Source organism: Aspergillus ochraceoroseus (assembly GCF_002846915.1).
Source record: "Aspergillus ochraceoroseus IBT 24754 chromosome Unknown P175scaffold_1, whole genome shotgun sequence".
NCBI classification, from domain to species: domain Eukaryota; kingdom Fungi; phylum Ascomycota; class Eurotiomycetes; order Eurotiales; family Aspergillaceae; genus Aspergillus; species Aspergillus ochraceoroseus.
In genome coordinates this window covers 5,081,806-5,105,243 of record NW_024468476.1, presented here as the reverse complement: position 1 = coordinate 5,105,243, position 23,438 = coordinate 5,081,806, and the positions used below count along the sequence as shown (strand labels likewise).

Sequence of the window (23,438 nt, the reverse complement as noted above, 5' to 3'; positions counted from 1 at the left end):
AAGCCTGAGGTGGTTGCGATTTCCGGCCCCCCCTGACTACTTATAACCAACCACTACACTTTCATTGGAGATTCACACAAGTCTATCTTGCATATCAGTGACTTCGTGCGCGGTGCTCTTGGCTTTGTGATATCAAAGCTCCCTGATAACTGCTATCAGCGGACATGACAAACCAGTATTTATATACAGAAGCAGACTCTTGGCCTCAAGAGATAACAAGTCTTACGGATTCTTGGCTCACTAATGATCGTGCAAGGGGTGCGAATTATCGGAATGGACCCTAGTCACACAAAATTATGGGGTCGACGCGAACAATACTAATAAATCACGATGGAGACCAGCCTCAGCAGAAGAATTATCTACTGTCAGTTTGACCAGATCCCATTGACAGCGATTGTATAGGAGAAGGCCTCTGCAGCAATGTCTACGGTACGCGTTCTCCCCTCCCCTCCTGCTGCCTAACGTTGCAGACTCAAGCAACTCACACACCATCATCACACATAGCCAGAATATGACCCGTCCATTCCCGACGGCGGTGACTCGACTCAGCTCGATGTGAATGCCCCGTTTGTAGGGAATGAGTTTCACGCGGTCTATGTTGTTGCTTGTACTTTCATTGTTTTCTTCATTCTCCCGGGTATCGGCTTCCTGTATAGCGGCTTGTCACGAAGGAAGTCGGCTATGACATTCTTGTTCCAGGCATTTTTGATACTAGCAGTGTAAGTTTCGGAAAACAGTCAAAATATTCCCGAGCAACTTTAGCCCTGACCTATGAAATAGCATCTCGTTCCAGTGGATTTTCTGGGGATACTCTCTGAGCTACTCTAGAGATGGAGGTCCATATATTGGTACGCTGAAGAACTTTGGGCTCAAAGAAGTTTTGGCGGCCCCCTCCCCCGGATCAGCTGTGCTTCCCGAGATACTATTCTGTCTGTTCCAGCTTCTCTTCTGTGCATGCACGGTGAGTTATAAGATATATGGTTATAGGAAGAGGTATACTAATCATTACAGATCATGATTGTCGCTGGTGGTGCCTTTGAAAGAGGTGGTATTGTCGCCTCTCTCATTTTTGGCTTTCTATGGGCAACTATCGTCTACTGTCCACTCGCTCGCTGGACATGGAGTAGCCAGGGATGGTTATATAACCTTCCATCCATTGATTTTGCAGGAGGTGGTCCTGTACATATCGCATCAGGATGCGCTTCCTTAGCGTATGCAGTTATCCTCGGAAAACGCAAGGGCTTCCCGGAGCAATCTATGAAGCGACCTCACAACACAACTCTGGTGTTTTTGGGTACCGTTTTTATCTGGACAGGATGGCTTGGGTTCAACGTATGTGCACAGGACACCCTCCAGCTCTTATTGCACATCTAATACATATTAAAAAAAAAAAACAGGGCGGATCAACTCTCAGTGCTAGCGTTCGTGCCTACATGGCTATTATGAACACCAATATTGCTGGCTCTACTGGTATCCTAGGGTGGGTCTTGGTTGACATGATCCGATACAAAGGTAGATTTACCGTGGTGGGAGCTTGCGAGGGCGCAATCGCCGGGCTTGTAGGCATTACTCCCGCTGCGGGGTGCGTCTCTATCTGGCTGGGCGCTTGTATTGGATTCCTCACGGCTGTTGTGTGCGCATTGTGCAAGAACCTCAATCAGTGGATGAATGTTGATGAGGGGATGGATGTGTTCAAGCTCCACGGTATTGGTGGGATGGTCGGTTCATTTCTGACCGGTATCTTCGCCAGCAAGTACATATCGGCCCTAGACGGCGGCACTCTCGCACCTGGAGCTATCGACGGCAACGGGGTCCAAGTTGGCAAGCAGCTTGCTGAGATCTGCGCAATCTCGGCCTATTCCTTTGTTATGACTTGCATCTTGCTTCTCATCCTCAAATATATCCCGGGATTGGGTCTAAGGGTCGATGAGGAGTCGGAGATTCTTGGTCTAGATCGATCCTTCTTTGTTGATGAACAAATTGGTGACTGGTCGATGATGGAGGCGTTTGGCAGCACGACCCTGATGGGTGTACCAAAAGAACCATCCAAAGAGGTACAGCAGCCAGAGGCTGGTACGAAGACCGCGTAAACTACGTTCCATTTCATTTCATTTTTCTTTTTGGCAAGCTACGCCATTAGTCTCTGAAAATTATCCAGACTCTGGCCAATAAAGCAAGGAAAAGCCGGCTTACGTTGCCCCTAACTATTAATAACCTGTCTAACTACGAATTTATACATACAGTAGTGCCTGAGAAACGGTAACAAATCTAGCAAAAGAGTAAGACCCTTTTTTTTCAATATTCCCATATTTTACCAATCAAACCCAGGATATTTGCACATTCTAAATCCTTCACTCTCCATGGTTCATAACTTCATGCTCCCTACTGGAACTTGAATGAGACCACAATATCCAATCTTTCCCCCAATAGGCATAGTGCCATCGGCAGGTTGTCGCGTCCTTTTTCTTCAGGCTCTGTCGCCATCCGTTCCCGTCTTATCGTTCCATGCCTGATTTTCTCTCTCGCTCACACTCGGTGTCTTTCGTTATCCCATCTCCCTCTCCTCGTGTTGCTGGAACCTCTTGTCAGTCTTGCACTTTCTGACTTCTTTTCTTCATTCGTTACCGATCCTTCTTGTCTTTGCAAAGCCATTCGCTTGTGGTCCCCCCCGGTTTGCCGCTTTACATAGATTTTCCATCCCTTTTGACACCTTCCCGGTACCTGCAGCACCCTGTATCGCTATCAACGGTCTAGAACTTGACACCCTTCGCTGTCGACTGCGACTCGTTGACTGTGACTCACTTCGCAAGGCTTCCCTGGGGCCGGCCATGTTAATCGAATAAATTGGTCATAGAACCCGGCAAACTTTCTCCATGGGTAAATGTACGGGTCACCACCCTAGACTCGGTTGATCAAGAGCTGACCGTTGCACGTTTAACAGGGCATTATGGAGTCGTTCTGGATGCAGGATCATCTGTGAGCTCACGCAATAAATTGCAATAGTTATTCGCCTCTAATATCAGCAGGGAACCCGAGTGCACATCTATCGGTGGCTAGATACCGCAATCGCGCGGAAACAAGGTGGCGAGGATGTTTTAAAATCGCTGCCGGAAATCAAAACAAAAGCTGAATGGGTCAAGAAAATCCACCCTGGTATGCGGGATAGCTGAAATGTGGACTTGTGTATCGGTGTCGATCTCTAACACGATGTTGTAGGTGTGTCTTCCTTCGCGGATAGACCGGAAGATATCGGCTCGCACCATCTCGCTGAACTCTTGGACCATGCTCGTGACATCGTCCCTAAAGATGCTATTAAGGAAACGCCTCTTTTTCTACTAGCCACGGCCGGAATGCGACTGCTTGGTGACCTTGAACAACGAGTATTATTAGATCAGGTCTGCTCTTATGCTCGGGAGAATTATGAATTTGCGCTGCCGGATTGCGATGTGCATATCCAAGTGATCCCGGGGGTTACAGAAGGATTATATGGGTGGATTGCGACAAACTATCTTCTGGGAAGCTTCGACACTCCAGGAGATCATGATCACGGCAAGGGCCACCATACCTACGGATTTCTGGACATGGGCGGAGCCTCCGCGCAAATCGCCTTTGCTCCCAATGCAACAGAGAGTGAAAAACACGCTAACGACTTGACACTACTTCGCCTCCGAAATATCGATGGGTCTACGCAGGAGCACAAAGTGTTTGTTACGTCCTGGCTAGAGTTTGGAGTGCGGGAGGCTAGAAGACGCTACCTCGAAGCTTTGCAGGACGCGATAGCAGTTGAGCATGCAAAAGAACTTCCAGATCCGTGTTTACCGGCAGGCCTTCGAACCACGATTGACGGTAAACCTCTGGAGGATGGTGGTGATGTAGTTCGCTCCCTCGTGGGAACTGGGCAATTCGATGAATGCTTGCGAGGGACTTTCCCATTGCTAGACAAGGATGCCCCTTGTCCTGACCAGCCTTGTCTACTTCACGGAATTCATGTCCCCGCCATTGATTTCGATGTCAATCACTTCGTAGGAATCAGCGAGTACTGGCATACAACACATGACGTTCTTGAGATGGGCCATAAAGATAAGGCGTACGACTTCAATACCTACCAACAACGAGTTCAAGCATTCTGCTCGCAGGATTGGCATTCCATCGAACAGGGTATCCTGGACCACAAGTGGAAGAAGTTGGACCGCGAGCGGGCTTCTGAAGTTTGTTTCAAGGCCTCCTGGGTTATTAACGTCTTGCATGATGGTATCGGAATTCCTCGCGTGGGTTTGGAAGACCTTCCAAGCTCAAGCGTTAATGGAACTAAGGAAGTGCTATCACCTGGTCACAACAAGGGCTATCTAGATGCATTTCAGGCGGTGAATAAGATCCATTCCACTGAGGTGAGCTGGACCCTGGGCAAAATGGTTCTTTACGCTTCATCTCAGGTTCCCGTCGAGGTTGCTGAGACTCTCCCCGTTGGATTTGGCAGTAATGTTGCTGGTGTTCCTACCGACTTCCAGTATCCAAGTGTTGAGTTGTTGCCGGATCCGGAGAGCCTCCACGACGAGACCTGGCAGGATACGCTTTTTGATGGAGGATCATCACGAAGAATCCCAGGATTTCTGCTCTTCGTCTTCATCATCATTCTGGCCGCTTTTTTTCTCTGCGGCCGCAGCCGTCGTGTGAAAATGTACCACAAAGTCAAAAGCATATTCAAACATCGACGATCGTCACTTTCGGGTTTCAAGAGGCGAAAGACATCTGGGGGAAAGCTATCGTTCTTCGGTGCTCGGAATCCATCTTATGAACGTGTGCTAGAAGATGGCGTCGACGATATTGAACTAGCCGGGTCAGAGTCTAGTCCATCCTCATTCGATGGTCATTACTCGGATAGCGACTCCAGCTTTGCCCCGCCAAAGCGTGCATCCACCTGGGGCCACTCCAGTACCACAACCTTCAAATTCGATCTTGACAATTCTTCATCGACAACCATCGGGCTTGGAATTACTGCCGGTTCTGGACTTTCCGCCATTGATCGGAACGGCTTAGTAGTAAGGACAGAAAGCAGGGAGCACTTAGCACCCGTTGCGTTGGGTCCCACAACGAACGGCCGTCGGTCCAGGGCAGGCAGCCCATCCCGATCCCACAAATCCCCGGGCATGACGCCCCTGATACACGACTAATGCTAATAATGTTTCATGTTGTCAACTCTTCCGCACTTGTCGGGGCTCCCTGCATGGGGCTTGATCTTCTCGGTCAGGGCAAGTCTCCCCAGCATGTTGCCAGTTGATATCACCCCACTCCTTAAGGAGTGAGGTAAAATGCCTGGTTCTGCTTCACATCTTAGGACCATGTGCTCAGGAGTACATAGCCTTTTTCTCTTTTGGCTGGACCTTTGAACCGCATTTATAGAGTGGTTTGCTATGCTGGCTTTTAAATCTTATTAATGACCTTGCATGTATGAATAGATCGGGGTGCCAACCCGTAATGGCGTTAGTTGAGCCCAGTAGAACATGTCCTTATCCTCTTCATTCTCTATTTCTGTCTTATATATGACATCTCACCATTTTTCTACACAAATCTCGAATCTCGCGTCAACTGGCGCAAGCGGTAACTAAGTTACGAGGAAAGGTGCAAAATGATCACGTGCACTACTGACTCAGCCTCTCACCGCCTGGCAAAATCTTCAGCAATGAAGCTGCAGAAGTAAAGGAGCACAACTCAACTTCATTCTCCGCTGTGGTTTCTTTCTTTTCCCAATTGCTTGTCATATTCTTGTTAATTCTCTAAATTTAACCCTCTGGATATCCCGGTTTTACCCGTTTTTTATGATACCCCAATAGAGAATTCCTGCCTGTTTTCCGCCATCATGCGATTGACCGTTGAGCTGATCCAAAATTCCTTTTCCTACATCAATCCGCTTAAGGATCGCGAGCTAGATCTTCGAGGTGCGTGTTACACACTGGGCCTGAAAAGGACAGATACTACACTTTATATGAGCTGGATTGATATCGACCTTGCGGTTGGAGTCGTATAGGGCACAAGATACCCGCGATTGAGAACTTGGGTGTTGCCAAAGTACGTTTTACTTTTGTTCCTGTGTCGCTCAGTTTTATCTGAGGCTTTCGTCTGGGTGAGGTTGATGTTGACTTGCTGCAGGACCAAGATGCGATCGACTTTACCGATAACGACATTTCCTCTCTTGGAAACTTCCCTTTCTTCCCTCGCCTTCACACCCTCCTCCTCGCGCGAAATCGAGTCCGACACATTCAGCCTGCGCTCGCGACGTCGATTCCGGGCCTGAGCAACCTCGTGTTGACCGCAAATAATATTGCAGAGCTGGCGGACTTGGATCCCCTACGCAACTTCACTAAGCTCACTCATTTGATTTTGCTCGAGAACCCGGTTACAAGGAAGGAGGTCAGATATCTCCTCGCGTAAACATGGAAGGCCACGCCTACTGACAGGTAACAGCACTACCGGTACTGGGTGATTTGGAGGATCCCGACTGTTCGATTCCTAGACTACCAGAAAGTGAAGGACGCAGAACGTGAGAAGGCCCAAGAACTTTTCGGCACTGCTGAAGAACCCTCCGCGCTGGCGTCGAAGATTATGGGCGTCAAGTCCCGCACATTTGACCTTCCATCTGGCGGTCCTACAGATCGCGCTCCGGCGGACAAGGCTGTTCGCGTCAAGCTCACGGAAAAGGAGAGGAAGCGCGTGGAGAAGATGATCCGGGAAGCGAAGAGCTTGCAGGAGATCACACGACTAGAGAAGGAGCTGAATGAGGGCCGGATACCCGGCGGGGCGCTTGTCGACGGCGAGGACAGCGACGACGACAAAATGCAGATGTAATTCTTATGGGTGATATTGTTTCGTTTGGTGATCTCTCTAGGGCTTCTTGGGACGGACTGTTTGCGGGATAGCATCGCAATGGTTAATGTGTTTCTCTGGCGTTGGCTGTGAACTCGGCAATAACAATTGAGAACTACTGTCTTTTGCTTCTGGTATGGGTTAAAAGAATTGACTTGTTTTCCTGGTCTTGTACTGTGTTGTCGTAGGCTTTTATATTGTAGTTGGATATCGCATATTCTAGAACAACCCTGATATGGTGGTGGATAATAGTAACATGAATACTGGTGGCTTCAAGGATAAGCCTTTCTCCAACTGTACACTCATCACTCCACTCAGTTCTGTTCTAATTCTCGGGTGGATCAAGTAATTCAGCCGGTTTAGTTGCAGCTGCCATTCATCAATCATATCAAGAAGAAGAAGAAGAAGAAGAAGAAGCTGTATTGAGAATGCAGACGGCATTACCAACATACTCATCTCGAATAGCAGTGCGACTATAAACCTTGTCACAGATATATGCTAGAGATATACAAGACAACCCATTAAATGCCTATGTGAATCTAAACTCATGTACGCTCCCTATCTTTCCTTGGTAAATAACCCATCTATTCAAATGCAATGCTGATATCCTACTGATCATCAGATAAGATAAACACCATCCAATAACGTCATCCGTGCCTTTCACCAACGACTTCGGAACTTAAAAAAGTGCTATCGTCAAGATCGCAAGCAATTACCAGACAGAAGGGTAGTCTGTCTGCCTACCGCATCCAGTAAAAGAAAAGGTGACACCAAGAACCCAACACAGCCAGCCAGCCAGCCAGCCCTCATCCTCTCCTCCCGAACCGTCTACGGAACCCCGCGCCCACTCTCTTCCAACACCACACCAAGCGACTACACCAACGAAGACTGAAATGTCCTCGACAGCAGAACCAGCAACCCCCAGCCACAACGCCCCCTGGCACGCGCCCCTCGCCTCGCACCTCCTCCGCACAAAAACCACCTCGTTCGCCCTCAGCACAGTCGCGCAAGACCCGCAAACCCACACCGCCGTCCCGCGCTGCCGCACCGTCGAGTTCCGCGGCTTCTGGCCGACCCCGGCGCTCCATGGGAATGCCATCGAGGCGCTCAATGCCCAGGGCATCGGCGTGAACCCGGCCGTCTACGAGAGCGACATGCTCGCCGTGACAACGGATATCAGGATGGAAAAGGCGGCGCAGGTGCGGGGTTCGGCGGGGTTTGTGGAGGGTGTGTTCTGGGTGCCGGGTGTGGGGGTGCAGTGGAGGATTAGGGGGAGGGCGTATGTTACTGGGGGTGGGGGTGGGGGATGTGGCTTGGGGATAGACGGGGAGGAGGAGGAGGAGAAGGTAGCCAGGGAGAGGATTAGAAGGGGGATGAGGAGGACGGTTTCTGATGGGGATGCGGATGCGGATGCGGATGCGGATGCGGATTGGGATTGGGATAGACAGGTTACGGCTTATTTTGCGAATCATTCGCCTGTTATGCGGGGTATGTATCCTTTCTTTCTTTCTTTCTTTTCGTTCTTTTCTCTCTTTGGTTGTGTTATGTTATGTGTGAAGGAGGTTGGTAGGTATGTTGTCGGATGCTGTACTGATTTCATTATTGTCCTAGGGTCCTTTAGGAATCCCCCCCCCGGGCAATTGCGGTCTCAGGCTCCCGAGGATCCGCGGCTTGGTCTTGGGCAGACGGTCGAGGATCTTCTGGATCCTGTCGCTAGGAGGAATTTCCGAGTGGTGGTGATTGCGCCTGAGGAAGTGGAGAGGCTGGATTTAACGAACTATGAGAAGGTAAGTAGAACGAGGTGGGTGCTTGTTGGGGAGCAGGCTGGAGGGAGATGGGAAGAGTTTGATCTGTGGCCATGATTTGGATGCCTTTTTTTTTTTGAGTGTTTGTAGAGCTGTAATCTACAAAGAACGTAGCAAATGTGTTGTGTTTCTGTGTTATTTACGGCGGAGGAGCAGGCAGACAAAGGGACAAAGAGCATTATTCAATCCCGATTGTGTTTCCCTCATTTTACTAGACCTCTAGAGCAATTATTGCCCTCTTGATTACCCTACTTCTCAATTCATTTACCAAGAGACTGCTTACAGCCACGGGTTGAGTTCAACTGCAATCGTTTTCAGTCGGACGGAAATAATGACCCTCATGGGAATACAACCGGTTGGCGCAGCAGACAAACAAGTCCAACCCCCCCAACCTCCAGCAGACGACGACAGAACAGAGACAGACATCTCCTCCTCCTACCGTCCTAGAAGCAACTCCCCCGTGCAAGGCGATTATTCCCAGGGCTCCAACGTTCCCGAACCCAAGCCAAGCGTGTCTGAGATCCGCAAGACAGCCGAAGCGGCAGAGGAGGAGGACCAGGACAGACAAACCACTAGGCGGTCATCTCGCGCACGCAAGGTGGGACACTCCCTCCCCGTTTCCTCTCCACCAGAAATCAATTGGAATTACAATGTCATCAGAATGCTAAGAATGGGAATGGATTGCAGCCACCGACGGGTACCTTGGCTCCGATGGAGTCCGGTCAGGCAAGCAAGCCCAAGTTGACGCCTGCGTGTGGGAGCTGCAGACAGTCCAAGGTCCGTTGTGTCCATCGGAGCATTATGTCTGAGGGTGGTATGTGGGATCCTAGCCTTGTCCTTGTCCTTGTTCTATACGAGCTAAGTGGATTTTGTCGATTTAGAGACAGAAGACGCGACAGGAACGGTGTCGTCCATGAAACGGAAACGGGATTCCGGTGCGAGTTTCAATATCTCGAGGGACCAGGGCTCGGTCGATCGCGACAGTGGTAGTGGATCTTCATTCGACGAGGGCAGCAATGAGTTGTCGTCGCCGTTGGCTAAGAAAGCGCTCCGTCGAGTACGGTGGAAGCCAGAGGAAGGTGAGGAGGAAGAAGAAGAAGAAGAAGAGAAGTCTAGTTCTTTGTCTGCGTCCGAAGGCGAGCGCGAGATGCCAGGCTCGCAGGGCAGCGTGCATGAGCATCATCGCCGGGTCCAAGCCACAGGGTCCGCAGGGAATGAATTGCGAGAATCGCCAGATTCAACTGGGCCCTTCAAGCATGCCACGTCGGAGACGTCTCGACGCCAGCCGCGGCGGCCTAGCGGAAAACAGCGTGTGAAGATGGAAACGCCAGATCTTGATTCTGGTGGCCAGACGAACGTGCAAGGCAGCGAGGAGCGAAGGTTTCTGCCTTTCCCCCTGGATAACCTGAGAGGATCTGCGCAATTGTCTGTTCACTCTGTGTTTAGCCAGGAGCTACAGCAGCGATTAGAGGAGTGTGAGAGTCGGTGGCATGCCGCGATTGAATCTCTTCATGTTGCCAAGCGGGCACTGGACGACTGGGTAGAGGCATGGCAAAGGGGGCTTTGAATGTGTGCTGGGGAACTGGGAAGCAGGGAAGCAATCCTCCATTTTAGTACTCCGTACTAAACCCATGCTGGATTGGAACCCTGTGTGGAAAGGAATGAAGTATCATTCCGCTAGGGTTGGCAATTAAGGATAACGCGGCGACAATAAATGACCTAACACTGGCCTGTCACAGACATGCATACAGTAAAGCAGAAATCACAAATTGCTTGCTGTACAGTATACCATGTATAGGCATTCTCTTCAAAAGATTGCTCCTAGTAGTACAAATCTGCATCTATATCTGCTCCAAAACGGATGTCGATAGGTTAGCACCAGATGTGAGACCTAGGTGTACCGTTGCTCAAGGTCTTTGGATGAGCTGTAAGTAGCCAGCATATGCTACTCTTGAAGACCAAGTCCCGTAATGGACGACAGGTGCACCACAGCCAACGCACTGTTTCGAGCGAATAGGACAATTAGATCGCCTCCATTCTCCTGTTCCGTCAATCCCGAGAGCGACAAGGATTTAGTGTCGGTGCTGTCAGCTTTAGCTGCGTTAGTTCCCTACGAGGAGAGCGAATGGCCACCAAGAAAGAGAGACGGGCTGATTTGGCCTGGAGGTCCAGAGTACCATGAGATTCTGGCAGGGAATCTCCAGGGAGCCGTTAGAAATAGATGAATAACGATTATTCTAGAAGGAATATTCTCCTTTTACCTGGGATGGGCTACAGTCGAAGTACAGTCGGGATTTGTATGGAGGATAAGCAGTATGCACAGCCAACTTCACCGCTTGTTTGACTACGTAGGAGGACAATGATGAGTGAAAATAACTACTCTGGAATCACAGATACATGGATCAGGTATCGCAGCCCGACACAAGAGATGGTCTGATATTTCTTTCTTAGGAAAAAGATCCAAGGACCGGAAATCCGTGCTGGGCTGCCTGATTTCTCAGGACCAACCCTTTGGACCAACTGGAGATGTATTATTACGATTGCAAAACAGCCAGCAGGGATCCTGTATTGAGTTTAGCCAACAAACAACGGACAATACAGCCAGTGGAGGGTAACATTACGGTATACCGTAATATCTGCGAGTCGACTCTTTTGTATCCTCCGTCCATCCCATCCCGTCGTCTCCTTTCGCATTTTTCCCTCCTTCCTCTCCATCTCTCTTTCTCTTCTCTTTTTCCCCTTCCCCATCGAATAAGACTCGCCTTTTGGATTCGACGACGAGATATTGGGGTTTTGGGTCGATTTGGTTTCCACTGATCTCAAGCCCATGGTACAGGCCTAGGGTGCCGACTCGGCCTCTACCCCAAGCCCAGGATCAACTTCTAAAGCCGAATATTAACTTATTCGAATATCTTTTGGCGATTTTTTTTTGGTATCTTGCTGACCGACCGGCACAGCATCTGGTGAATCCATGCCCGGCCCGCAGATGGATGCCCTCGGGGCTTTCTCCTACCTGGCCCACAACGTACCCTCTTGGCTGAGCCGGTTGTCGGAACTGACTGACTACACCGTCGCTAAAAATGTTGAATTCGCAGAAGCATTTAAAGAGTATGCCAATTCGTCGACAAGAGTTCGTCGCCGACGGAACAGCTCCGTTTATTCCATCCAAACAAACTCGCCAAACAACGGCGGCCAAGCAGCAATCCCACGGAAAAGGGGAGCCGACGAGGGGGATGTCTCGTCGATCGCCTCGGGAGAGGGACTTTCGGTCATCAGCACACGACATAACCTGATCATTCACTACGATGGATACACTCAGACGTCCCTTGACGAAATGGTACGAAACATCGGAACTGCTCGAAACAACTTGCGGAAAGGCAAGATGTCACAGTTACCCCTAGGAGGGTTGCGCGCTGGGAGGATGAAAATGTCTTCACGACCGCAATTACCTTCTTTTGGTTCACCTGATGACCTGCTGTCCACCATGCGGAGTGCACGAAGCCCCGGCCCCCAACCACCTCAAGTTCACTCACCAGCCAAAGAGTCGCCTTTCGAAATCGCAGAGAAACAGCTAGAGCTTGCCCACGGCTTGTGTGAGACAGCGGCGTACAACTTTCTCAGGGCGGGAGATTGTTTGTGCGAACTAAAGAGGGTGAAAGATCAATTCACCGCTCTTGTCGACCTTGCTACCGCTGAAGTAAAACAACTTGAAGAGGAACGAAAGAGTCTTGCCGATGAAGAGGAGGCTGCAAACACGACACACGCTGAAACCGCTAGGCTCAAGCGACCTGCCTCGAACGAGGGACCGATCGAAGTGGACGACGAGCAGGTATCGGTGGAATCTATCGATTTGGCCACATTTCGCGTTAGTCGAATGCGACGTTAACCTTGCTCCTTTTCAGTATTCCGACATTGCGCATAAAAAACGCAGAACAAAATTTCAGTTTTTCAGCGCGATTATCCCACCTCATTCGTTATTCGGTTTTTGGGGGGGGGTTCCATCTTTTCGTTTGTTTTCTTGAGCGTATCCTTGACTGGGAGCGTGGCGTTGGCGGGAGAGTCTATTTCTCATCTATTCTCTTTACATATATATGGGTTGGTATTTGGCTAGTTAGGACATGGCTGCGTATATAGCATTCGATCATAATGACATTTGTTCAACTCTTCTCATCTCTGTTCCAAACCTATCCCCTATTCTCGGACAATATCCCAACTGGTTCCCTAGTCGTTTGCCATCCTGGTAAATTCTCCTTGTACAAAGTACTGTTCCGAAATCCCGATTGCGTCAAGTTCTTTCTCCATAGTCGTCTTAGTTTCTCCGGATTACCCGGAGCAAGTACCTAGGCACTCGGCAGTTGGTCAGGTAGTCGGACTTCGGCACTTGGTCGATCTACCAGGATCAATCTATATGAGGCCGATGCTCTATGTATACTTGTCTCTACTTACACCGTGACCCTGTATAAAATCACTTGCCTACATTTTGCTGTTACGAGGAAGGGTGAAGTGTCCATTTTATACGAATATGGCCGTACTTACTTTCTAACTTTATTTCCCCTGAGAAAAGAAAAGAGAAAAAGGCAAACCCTCAGTTACAGTATCTCAGGAAATGCAACGTACATCATGGAGTATAGCTGTCCGATGTGATGTGCCTTGACTTTCCGCATCCGGACTCCCCATCCGGGTCAAAGCCCTAGATTTGAAGATTCTAAGCTGTGATTACGATAGCCATCCAGAACCTTGTTACTTTTTTTTCGTTAAAAAACCAAATCAACCATGGACCGACCGGGCCTCTTAGAACTTACACTGTCTGTGGATGTGTTATTTTGTTGACGAGGCGGACAGAGTGCAGTCAGGATGATCGCCCGTCGACAAGGTCGCTCACGGCGCCTGGTTGTCGTCTTACTTGGGATTTCAACGCTTCTTGGTTTACTCTGGATGGGAACGGGATACAGCGATGCTTCGAACGGGAGAGAAGAGGAAGCGTTGGAGACGATCGCGGGGTCCCGACGGGTGACGAAAGTGTCCATGCTATACGGGGCCCGAAATGTGCTCTATGAACGAGCACTGCAAAGCCATCGACGCCATGCCGAGCGATGGGGGTACGGGATGGATGTCCTGCAGCAGGATATCTCGGTGGGATACTGGAATAAACCGAGCTACTTGCTCTCGCTGGTCATCGCTGAGCTCACCAAGCCGGGATTAGACCGGGTTGAATGGTTCATGTAGGTCCTCGTTCTCGCTGGGACCCGGGAATCAATACATAGTTACTGACCGTGCAGGTGGGTGGACGCTGACTCGATCATAATCAACCCGGCGATACCCGTGGAAATCTTTCTCCCGCCCTTCGATGTCGACAGCATCCATATAGTCGCCTCCAAGGACCACAATGGACTGAACACGGGCGTCTTCTTCCTTCGCGTAAGCCAGTGGACCGTCAACATGCTTATCGAGGTATTAGGCTACCCGGCCTACAACCCGGACGCTCATCTAGGATTCCAGGAAGATCAAACTTCCATGGCAGTAATCCTCAACAAAACTACAGGCGGCCCGGACGGCAAGGGTTACCGAGACGGCCTGGTCTATCTTCCGCGAACGTGGATTAATACCTACGAGTGGAAACACGCCTATGAGGGCACCAAGGGCAACCTCCTGGTGCATTTTCCCGGACTGGAAGACGAACGATGGCCGCATATGTCCACATGGCTGGATATTGTTGAGACTAAGCCCGAGGAGTGGGAGGTACCGCTGGAAGAAACCTGGTATATGCACGAGAGCCGTAGCTTCTGGGGGCGAATCCGAGAAGCAAAGAAGGCTATCTCATCTTACGAGGCCCTCTCGAAGATCACTTCCTCTTCGTCTAGAAACAGGGAACGGTTTGAATTGGCCGCACGCGAGCTCGGAAAGGTTCTACACGAGACGCCATTCGACGGAGAATTGCTGCAACAACGCATTGATGACTGGAACGTTTTAGGGGCTGCGTATTAAAGTTATACCTAATTCTGTCGAATTTGAATTCCAGTTGCCTTTTTTTTTTTTTTTTTTTTTTTTTTCCTCAAGTCTTTCCATTTCCGGCGATGTACATGTCGGAAGCCTCCATGTTGACATCATGTATACCGGAGTAGATACACCCCGATGTCACATCAGAGAACGCTCCCAATCTCTATATGTATTCGATCTGAAGCCCTGTCGATGCATGGGACCGTTAGCCTACCCTGCCTCCACTGGTCGTGTCCGTGTCCGCCGTTATGCAGCCCAGCTACCTCGTGGGCAACTTGCCCTCCTTCCTGGTCATCTTAGGCTTCATATACTTCCTCACAGTAAGCGGCCCCCCCCCCCCCCCCCAATTCCCTATATTAACCACGTCTAATGACCATCAAGCTAGCCTATCGAGTCCACAAGAACCCGCTTTCCTCTCTCCCCGGCCCCCAAATCACCAAATGGACCGGCTTCATCCTGAAATGCTCTACCGTGCTCGGCCAGCGTCCTCGCTACGTCCACTCTCTCCACCAGAGATACGGTTCGTCCCTCCTCCTCCTCCCCCTTCTCATTTACAAAATAAACCACACTAACCAGAAACCCAAAAACAAAAACAAAAACAGGCCCCATCGTCCGCGTGTCTCCATCAGAAATTCACGTCGCGGATATTCCCTCCGCCCGCGAAATCCACCGCATCGGAAGCGCATACCATAAATCCCCATGGTACCGGCTTCTCAACCGCAAGGACGGCGAGAGTATCTTCAGCACCACCGACCCGGAGTTCCACCGCACGCATCGACGCTTACTTTCCTCTCCGCTGTCGGACACGAACCTGCGCACTGTGATGGAGCCGCTGGTGCGCGGGAAAGTGCAGCTGGCGATGCGCCGGATGGGAGAGGAAATGCGTTCGCGGGCTGTGGTGGACATCTACAAGTGGTTGTTTTTTATGACGACGGATATCATTGGGGAATTGAGTTTTGGGGATTCGTTTCGGATGTTGGAGTTGGGGAAGGTAATCTCTTTCTTTCTTTCTTTCTTTCTTTCTTTCTTTCTTTCTTTCTTTCTTTCTAATCAACCATGTATAGAAAAACCAATACATCACCGACCTCGAAACCGTCGCAGCCGTGGGCGGCATCCGCGCAACTTTCCCCTCAACCGTCAGTCTCGCCAGCGTGCTCCCGCTCTCCATCTTCAAAGAAGTCGTCGAAAGCACAGACCGCATGATCTCGTACGCCGTCGACTCCGTCAACCGATACAAAACGCATCTCGAGCAGAACCCGGCCTCGGCGAACCCCACGCTGTTCACGAAACTGTACCACGCAAGCCAGCTCCACAAGGACAAGGAAGGCGAAAGGGAATGTCTCTCGGACCAGGAAATCTGCAACGACGCACAGTCGTTCATTATCGCGGGCAGCGACACCACAGCCGCAACGCTTACGTATCTCATCTGGTCCGTGTGCCGCGAGGAAGCGATCCAGGCGGCCCTGGTAGCTGAATTAAAGGGTGCCTTGGCCGGACCTGGAGCAGCGCATACCGAGATAATAACCGATACCCAGCTGCGGGACCTCCCCTATATGAACCGGGTGATCACCGAGGCGTTGCGGCTTTATCCTGCCGTGCCGTCTGCGCTGCCGAGGGTTGTGCCTGAAAAGGGCGCGACCATGGCTGGGTACTGGATCCCGGGCGGTGCGACTGTAAGTACGCAGTTGTATACCTTGCATCGGGATCCGGAAGTCTTTGAGAATCCCGAAAGGTAAATGAATGCCCTTCCTCCCTTTTTCGTTCAGAGAAGATCACTTTATTAGGGGGGGAAGGAGTCAGGGCTAATTACTTTGGCTTGAACAGGTTTGATCCGTCCCGATGGGAAGAGCCCTCCAAGAATATGAAAGACGCCTTTATGCCATTTGGGGCCGGTTCACGCAGTAAGTACCGAATATAATAATGTCTAATTGCAGTAACCCGGCCTGCGCATGTTATCGACCGAGCCGCTGACCAAATCAGATTGCATTGGATTGCACCTGGCTCGCATGGAGCTGCGCCTGGCAACCGCTTACTTCTTCCATGCTTTCCCCACGGCCAGGGTCTCCACGCGGGAGAATATGAGCGACAGTGACATGGACCAGACCCTGTACTTCCTCATGTCTCCCAAGGGCAAGCGTTGTTTGCTAGAAGTGTGAGGAGTTGCCAAGGATGGGATAAACCGGTTTACTAAAAGTCCTCGGCAACTACAGTAACAAAGTGAGATCCTTGGAATGTATCAAGTAGTATTCACAACATTGGTGCAATAAATACGTCTATCTACCTATTCAACAGGTGTAAAGTACCGTCTAAATCGGTCGATGCGGGTCAGCTTCAACTCCGTAATCACCCAATGGCAGCTCATGAGCAGGCTAGGGAACCTGACAGTCCAGAAATTAAGATATCCCTCCGGTAGTCCGCCAATGTGCGCCTTCAGGTGCTCCGGCATATCGTTGTAGTGGTTGCGCTTGTTACGCAATGCTCGGAGTAAATCTAGCATCCTCGACCCTGTATACTTTCGCTGTTTGCCGAGGCTGTCTTTAAAATCCTTGGGTAAAAGTTTCAAAAAGTCCATGTCAGGGCCCATAACCCTATAGGCCACGGACTCTAAACATAAGAGGGCATCAGATGGGGGATCCCGAGGCTCAAATTCAAAATGATCCGAAACGTCACAAAGGAAGCTCAGCCGGTCCGACGCAGGCCAGAAAAATGGGTGTGTCAAAACACCGCTCGCATCAGGACTAAAAAAAAAAAAAAGAAGGTTAGCGACGAGAAGTAGAGATATAAACGTGGAGTTCTCATACCGCTTGCGAGGATTCAATGCCAACATCGATCGAATCAAATCATCAGCTTCAAACGCATATTCGCCAAGACGTTGCAACTCATCAAGATTAAAGTTGCCTTTCACGATATTAGCCTCACGCATAAATTTGCCGTTTTTGTCAAACGGATGAGAGCCGCGAGTAAGAACGTAGTAAAACACGCATCCTAGCGAAAAGATGTCGATAGCTCGAGTCGCTCTGCGATTTGTTTGAGGATCCACAACTGCAGGCTCGGAGGATTCTGTGTGCTGGGATTCTGTCATCTGAATTACCGGGCTTTTGTCATCGTCCACCAGTAGTTCGGGGGCCCTCCATCCCGAGGTTCCGGCTGCGTGAGCCGTAGTTGCGCGGAACGAGCTCTGATTGTCTTCCAGTTTCTTACACAGGCCAAAATCCGAGATAAGAAGTCGAAGAGATCTTGAGCCGGTGCGTCCACGAGGCATAGCAACCAGAATATTCTGGGGCTTCAGGTCTCGATGCACGATTTTCAGGGAATGAAGGTATCGTACACCAGCCACAATCTGACGCAAGACATCCGGCATATCCAGGCCACCTTGCACTAGTTGGGGGTAATCAGCTGGGCGTTCCACCACCTCCTGCAGGGAGGCTGGGCAAAGTTCCAAGGCAATGTAAAAAAACCCTGCCGCCTGCTCCCGGCAATAGTATCGGATGACATTATTATGGTCATCACTTTCCTGTAGCAATCCGACTTCATGAGACGCAATGTCATAGAACTCAACCAGCATACGCTTGACTGCCACATCGCGTCCGTCAAACGAACCTCGGTATACAACCGTTCCATGGCTCCCATGCCCAAGGACAACGTCCGTGAATACCTTCAATCGACCAATTCCGAGGACGCCATCCATCTCGACGACCTCGTTGGAGGAGGCTGTACGCATCAGCGGCGGCTCCGCCTCGGGACGGGCTGGAGGCTGCAGGCTGCCCTCGGCACCAACCGAGTCTTCTTTGGCATCAGCCTCGTTCGGTTTCTTTCCACGTTTGTGATTCCTTCCTCCTCGACGGCCTCGACGAGCTTTTTTCTTGGGTTTGTCCGGGTCCTGCAGTGACAACTCTTCCACATCATCGTCGTCATCAGGTTCTCGTGAGGGTTCGCGGATACGGACACGGGGAGTTGCATTTGGTGCGAGTGTATTGCGGGTCTTATTCGGCTTAGGGGTCATATCTCCGTCATTATGAGGTTCACTGTCGATGTTAATACCAACAATCACGTTATTAACGGTGGAGCGAACGGCGCTCGACTCTCTCTTCGTGTGGGATGCATCAACAATTGGCGTTGACGGAGTCGATAGAGGCGCTTGGCCATAGGCGGAGATAATGTTCTTAATGTCAAGTTTCTGCTTGGCAAGCTCCTGGAGATTATGCGTGTTGAAGTAAATGAAGACACCGAAGAACAACAAAATAAGAGTGACAACGATGTCGGCGGCGTTATCCCAACCCTTGCGAATGATAGTGCTGTGCCGCAATGCCGGTGGAAGAGCTAACTCGGACGGGCTACGAATGACCTCCCTTGGGGTATCGTTAGAGAGCTCGGCGGAGGATGATCCGGAGATGCTCGGGGTATGGCGTCGGGGAATTCGCGGGCTATTGAGAGAATGAACGCCGGTCAAGGCGTCCCGTTGTTGGCTCTCGGTCAGACTCATAAGCCGCTGTCCACGACGAAAGTAGTCCTTTTCATAGTACTGCGCCGTTTTTGCACGCCCAGTGACGAGTGGATAGGTCGCTTCCGACATTGCGTACCAACCACCTCCGTCAGTGTAATCAATGAATACACGGTCATCACGGTCGTCGAGGGAGCCATAGTCAGGGTCTGGAGGCTGCAACGGCTGGGAGAGGAGAACCAACGGCTTGGGCGCATCCGGTTTGTCAACATTGATGGGGCGTGCAACGTCAAAAACACGGACGACTGGCGAAGAGAACCGCTGCGTATACCGTGGTCGTTCCATACGAGAGTGGTCAAACCCCAAAACCACCCCATCATGCATGCTGTAGATATGGCTCTGATCCATTGTCTGAAAGTACTGGCTCTGGAGGTCCATGTCCCGGTTATTGGCTGTCCATTCAGAGTATTTCAGAGTACAAATCGGGTCCCCAGTCTCAGTGTTCTGGATGGCCACGGCATATTCAATCCGTCCTAGGACCAAGGTCCCCGACGGGGAATCACACTCGGCCGCATCGTTATCAAAATCATCAACCTTACGGCATTCCGGGCCGGAAGGGATGGGGCCTCTGGAACTAAACACGCGCAAGATTGAACCAGTACGGGCATCAATGGTATAAAGGGTAGTTTCTTTGCGGGCTGTATAGGTAACCGCCGGTTCAGTACCGGAGTAAGGCGTTTCGTCGACCAGTTCCTTCACCGTCAGGCCCAATTGTTGAAGGCCCGAATTCGGGTCAGGGCTGAAGATGTAGAGACTACCATCTTGGCTTGGCTCAACAATCCATATAAAGTCATCTTCAGGTTGAGTACTATCAAAACTCGAGCGATTGGCTCGGTGATAGATACTCTCGACCATGGGACTACTCGGGACCTCAAGAGCCCAGCGAGGGGCTCCGGTCTTGCGGTCTCGGGCGTGAATGGTACCATCGACGGTCGCCAGCAGAACAAAGTCTTCAACCTCCCAATCCTGCAAGGACCGCGCATGCAGCTGCGGTGCCATGCCAGCAGTACTACTGCTGGCTTGAGCAGGAGGGGCTCGAACGGCGCGGCCGGAGCCCGCCAGAGCCATGGTTGCTAGGGCGCTCGCATCGTTGGACTTGACGTTCAACGCGGAGGGGGATAAAGATTCGGGGATGTGTGCGGTCGGCCTCAGCGGCACCGAGACGGCAGAGGGGCTATCATGACGTTCATGCAGCTGCTGCGGAGCGACAAGAACAGGAATCAGGAGGAGTGCGACACTAGCGGGAAGGGTCGACCAGGCACCAGGCAGCCGCCACCGCATGCTGAAGAGCTACAATGTGGGCCTGGTGGTGAGGGTGTTTTAATGGAGGCGACGACAGCGGAAGGGGAGAGGGGAGGCTCATCGGTCAAGGCAGGAGAGTGATGATTTCCTCAAGGAGAGACTGAGGATGGAAAGGTCGAGTGGTTGTCGTCGGCGAAGAACGGAGGAAATATCCACAGGCAGGAACCTCTGGGTGTGGTTCTCCCGAGTGTGGGCGGAGGGAGCAGAACCAATGGTACAGAAGGCCGAGATCTTGATGAGTGGACCGATGGAGAACAACGAATAGTGGAAAAGGAGGGAAATGGAGAAGAGTATCAAGGAGAGAGTCTTCCTCAAATGAAGAATAGAAGGAAAGGAGGATGACAGCCAGGCTGCGAAATCTGGATTGTGGGCAGAGAGAGAGAGAGGCGTGACTGCGGACTGAGACACCTGAAGAAGCAGGGGGGGACACCTGAGGCCTCCAATGGAGGCTTCCAGAATGGGATGTCTCGGCTGACTCATCCTTGCCCTAACACGCTAGTCGATGATGAAACAGACTAGTCTTGTTGAAGACTAGTGCATTCGCAATGCTACGATGTATGCCTGAGGCATGGTCCTTAATCCCTCCTACTCTGTAGATAGTAGACTGTACTGTCTTGTATTGCAAGCTCTTCTTTATTATGAATCAGGAAATATCTTGTGTTCTTCTATCCATCTCTGAAATTTCATAACTAGAATATACCGATCTGTAGAATAACACCAAATAGAGAAAGCGAGCCTCGCCTATAACTATGGGAAGACTCACCCAAAGCCATCATGATAATTTCCCAGCAGACTTAAATCTTAGCAATAGCTCGTTGCTACCTTCGTAGATAAAATAGAAGGCTTGACAAGTTTTTGCCCATTCGAATCTACATTACTCGAGCAAGTGCTGTGCAAGAGGTGAATAGATTTTATCTACTGCTGGCCTCCCAAGTGTTTTTTTTTTCCCGCATTTTCTGTTGGTTCCAAGTCATCTACCTTATTTCAGCCATTATCTTATGTCTATTATTAAAGTTAGACTAGATGTATATACACTTTTTTCACGGCTCATTTGCAGGAGCCACAAAGGATATATTCATTATTACAGCTCAAGTGAGAACCCCTAAAGGCACGCCCGGCCCAAGGTAATCAAGAGCTAATAGTGTCACCGCATATTAGCAGGTTTCTAAATCATAAATGTACATACAAGAGGGCGCCTAGAAAAACCTGAAGCCACATGGCATTAGGAGGTTTGTTAGACAGGAGAATAGAATAGGGACATTTGATTGTAGTGCCGCCAGGGTACTCAATCATTTTCAACCAAGTTCAAATTCCTGACACCTATTTAAAGACCCGAACACATGAATCTGCGCTCCCTGTTGCAATGGCACATTGAAAGTTGGGCACCCCGTTCGTCGGGTTGGAAGTCTCGACAACTGCATCGGGCTTCGCAAGGGGCGCCCAGCGAATGCAGGTAATAAAATTCCCGTGAGCGTCATCAATTATCTTGACCAATCTTGCTTCTTGGGAGAGATCCCAGCAACGCATTGTTTTGTCGTCCGCAACACTGATGAGATACTTCCCGCTGGGGTGAAATACCAGACCTCGTACCCAGTTATCATGACCAGTAAGAGTCTTAATCAGTCTTCCACGGGATTCCCATAGCTTGATGGTTTTGTCCCTAGCTCCGGTAGCGATGAATTCGGACGAGCTATCCGCAGGAGGTGGTACCTTGCGCCCAGCAAGAGTAGCTAAATATTTATAGCTTGCTGGAGGTGCAAATATACAGCACTCAATATCATGTTCATGGCCTAATAATGTAGCCTTGGGTTCAGCAGTTAAGGAATCCCAAACCGTTACTGCTTGGTCACGGCCGCCCGACACCAGCCATTTACCATCAAATGAAGGTGATATATCTTGAATCCAAGCGTTGTTCCTGATCACTTTCACACAGTATCCTGTTGAAACATCCCAAATCCGCAGAGATGCATCTCGACTAGCGGAGACAAGGAGATTATTTGTAGATGTTAGAAAGTGTACTGCCGAGACAGAGTGATCATGGCCATAAAGAGTTCGAACATTTGTATAATCTTTGCTTGGATCCCAAATCTTGATTGTAAGATCGCCCGAACAGGATGCTAGTAGCGTATGACCCTCTTGGCCACCAAAATCCAGTCCTGAGACCGCTCTTACATGGCCTTTTAGGGTTCGTTCCAACTCGCCAAGTTCCCAATCCCATATCTTAATTGTGCAGTCGTCTGAACCGGAGGCGAGGGATGTAAATATTGGATGGAATGCTATACATCGAATAGCATCTCTATGTGACTTAAATGTATATGTTGGGGATGGTCTAGGAAGCCAGTTTTCAGGATTATGGGCCTGTTTTGAACGCGACGTGGATGGGGCCGAATCAAGCTCGGCTTGGAGACTAGCAATTCTAGCTTCTAGATCTAATATCTAAGGGTTGGTTAGCTATTGCCTCCTGAAGGTCTTCTCTCAGACGCGCATGGCACTCTACCTTGCGTTGAAGTCGAGCGATTCCTGTCCATTTCTTCTCCAATAGCCCCTCATACTTCTTGCATGTAGCCTCATCAAAAGCATCCCCAATTTGAAGCTCCTCACGTAAAGTTGTAGAGCTCTGAGAAGCATTTATCGACGAAAGGTAGGCAAGTATTGACTTGTGCCTGTTTGCAGATTAGCGGGTATGCCAGATGCAGCAGATGGCAATGTAAAACACTTACAGCTCCGCTGCTTGGTTGGCGGTTAAGATCTGGCTCATGGTGATTGTATGCACATAGAGCAGTGGAGTCTGCAGTACTGCATTTATTCATGCAGATAAACAGCTACACTAGAGCAGTGTTTCTCCCTCTGGCCCAGGCACAGGCACGGAAAGCCGTCTTCGCTGGTTGTTTGGTTAGGAGTCGAGCAGGCTATCAATCACGTGGGCGGGTATTACCCCGCCTCACCGCCTACCCCATTGTCTCCGATCCACA

General features: G+C 50.3%; 10 protein-coding genes across 10 annotated transcripts; 7 read left to right on the top strand and 3 right to left on the bottom strand.

Annotated features, from left to right (window-relative positions):
• Positions 1–111: 111 nt before the first annotated feature.
• Positions 112–2,090, top strand: P175DRAFT_0472584 (ammonium transporter; the record flags this gene model as incomplete). Its single annotated transcript, XM_040895129.1, has 5 exons — positions 112–429; positions 505–719; positions 781–961; positions 1,012–1,332; positions 1,398–2,090. The coding sequence occupies exons 1-5, from the start codon at positions 421–423 to the stop codon at positions 2,088–2,090; spliced, it is 1,419 nt and encodes a 472-aa protein (XP_040756752.1). The 5' UTR covers positions 112–420.
• Positions 2,091–2,873: 783 nt separating this feature from the next.
• On the top strand, positions 2,874–5,171 carry P175DRAFT_0490403 (putative nucleoside diphosphatase (Ynd1); the record flags this gene model as incomplete). The annotated part of the gene is given in 4 exon segments (XM_040895796.1): positions 2,874–2,883; positions 2,903–2,976; positions 3,027–3,153; positions 3,217–5,171. 4 exon segments carry the CDS (start codon positions 2,874–2,876, stop codon positions 5,169–5,171), a joined length of 2,166 nt encoding a protein of 721 aa, XP_040756751.1.
• A 626-nt stretch (positions 5,172–5,797) lies between these two features.
• Positions 5,798–7,027, top strand: lea1 (U2 snRNP complex subunit LEA1). The gene is made up of 4 exons (XM_040896510.1): positions 5,798–5,936; positions 6,026–6,066; positions 6,148–6,408; positions 6,463–7,027. Exons 1-4 carry the CDS (start codon positions 5,858–5,860, stop codon positions 6,841–6,843), a joined length of 762 nt encoding a protein of 253 aa, XP_040756750.1. The 5' UTR covers positions 5,798–5,857; the 3' UTR covers positions 6,844–7,027.
• A 727-nt stretch (positions 7,028–7,754) lies between these two features.
• On the top strand, positions 7,755–9,133 carry P175DRAFT_0539736 (uncharacterized protein; the record flags this gene model as incomplete). The annotated part of the gene is made up of 2 exons (XM_040900338.1): positions 7,755–8,349; positions 8,473–9,133. The coding sequence occupies 2 exons, from the start codon at positions 7,755–7,757 to the stop codon at positions 8,721–8,723; spliced, it is 846 nt and encodes a 281-aa protein (XP_040756749.1). The 3' UTR covers positions 8,724–9,133.
• P175DRAFT_0498477 (uncharacterized protein) lies at positions 8,617–10,462 on the top strand. Its single transcript, XM_040896509.1, has 3 exons — positions 8,617–9,264; positions 9,354–9,480; positions 9,548–10,462. Exons 1-3 carry the CDS (start codon positions 8,998–9,000, stop codon positions 10,231–10,233), a joined length of 1,080 nt encoding a protein of 359 aa, XP_040756748.1. The 5' UTR covers positions 8,617–8,997; the 3' UTR covers positions 10,234–10,462.
• Positions 10,463–11,348: 886 nt separating this feature from the next.
• On the top strand, positions 11,349–12,835 carry P175DRAFT_0554603 (uncharacterized protein). Its single transcript, XM_040900569.1, has one exon. The coding sequence runs from the start codon at positions 11,638–11,640 to the stop codon at positions 12,550–12,552; it is 915 nt and encodes a 304-aa protein (XP_040756747.1). The 5' UTR covers positions 11,349–11,637; the 3' UTR covers positions 12,553–12,835.
• A 296-nt stretch (positions 12,836–13,131) lies between these two features.
• P175DRAFT_0472569 (uncharacterized protein) lies at positions 13,132–16,399 on the top strand (the record flags this gene model as incomplete). Its single annotated transcript, XM_040895128.1, has 6 exons — positions 13,132–13,888; positions 13,946–14,630; positions 14,873–14,983; positions 15,045–15,183; positions 15,266–15,654; positions 15,728–16,399. Exons 1-6 carry the CDS (start codon positions 13,521–13,523, stop codon positions 16,397–16,399), a joined length of 2,364 nt encoding a protein of 787 aa, XP_040756746.1. The 5' UTR covers positions 13,132–13,520.
• Positions 16,400–16,682: 283 nt separating this feature from the next.
• ireA (bifunctional endoribonuclease/protein kinase IRE1) lies at positions 16,683–20,832 on the bottom strand. The gene has a single exon (XM_040896508.1). The coding sequence runs from the start codon at positions 20,443–20,445 to the stop codon at positions 16,945–16,947; it is 3,501 nt and encodes a 1,166-aa protein (XP_040756745.1). The 5' UTR covers positions 20,446–20,832; the 3' UTR covers positions 16,683–16,944.
• On the bottom strand, positions 20,524–20,946 carry P175DRAFT_0528900 (uncharacterized protein; the record flags this gene model as incomplete). The annotated part of the gene is made up of 1 exon (XM_040899650.1): positions 20,524–20,946. The coding sequence occupies one exon, from the start codon at positions 20,944–20,946 to the stop codon at positions 20,524–20,526; it is 423 nt and encodes a 140-aa protein (XP_040756744.1).
• Positions 20,947–21,500: 554 nt separating this feature from the next.
• Positions 21,501–23,347, bottom strand: P175DRAFT_0452026 (WD40 repeat domain-containing protein). Its single transcript, XM_040894507.1, has 3 exons — positions 23,187–23,347; positions 22,964–23,129; positions 21,501–22,902 (listed from the first exon to the last, which is right to left on the bottom strand). Exons 1-3 carry the CDS (start codon positions 23,222–23,224, stop codon positions 21,787–21,789), a joined length of 1,320 nt encoding a protein of 439 aa, XP_040756743.1. The 5' UTR covers positions 23,225–23,347; the 3' UTR covers positions 21,501–21,786.
• Between the last annotated feature and the right edge of the window lie 91 nt (positions 23,348–23,438).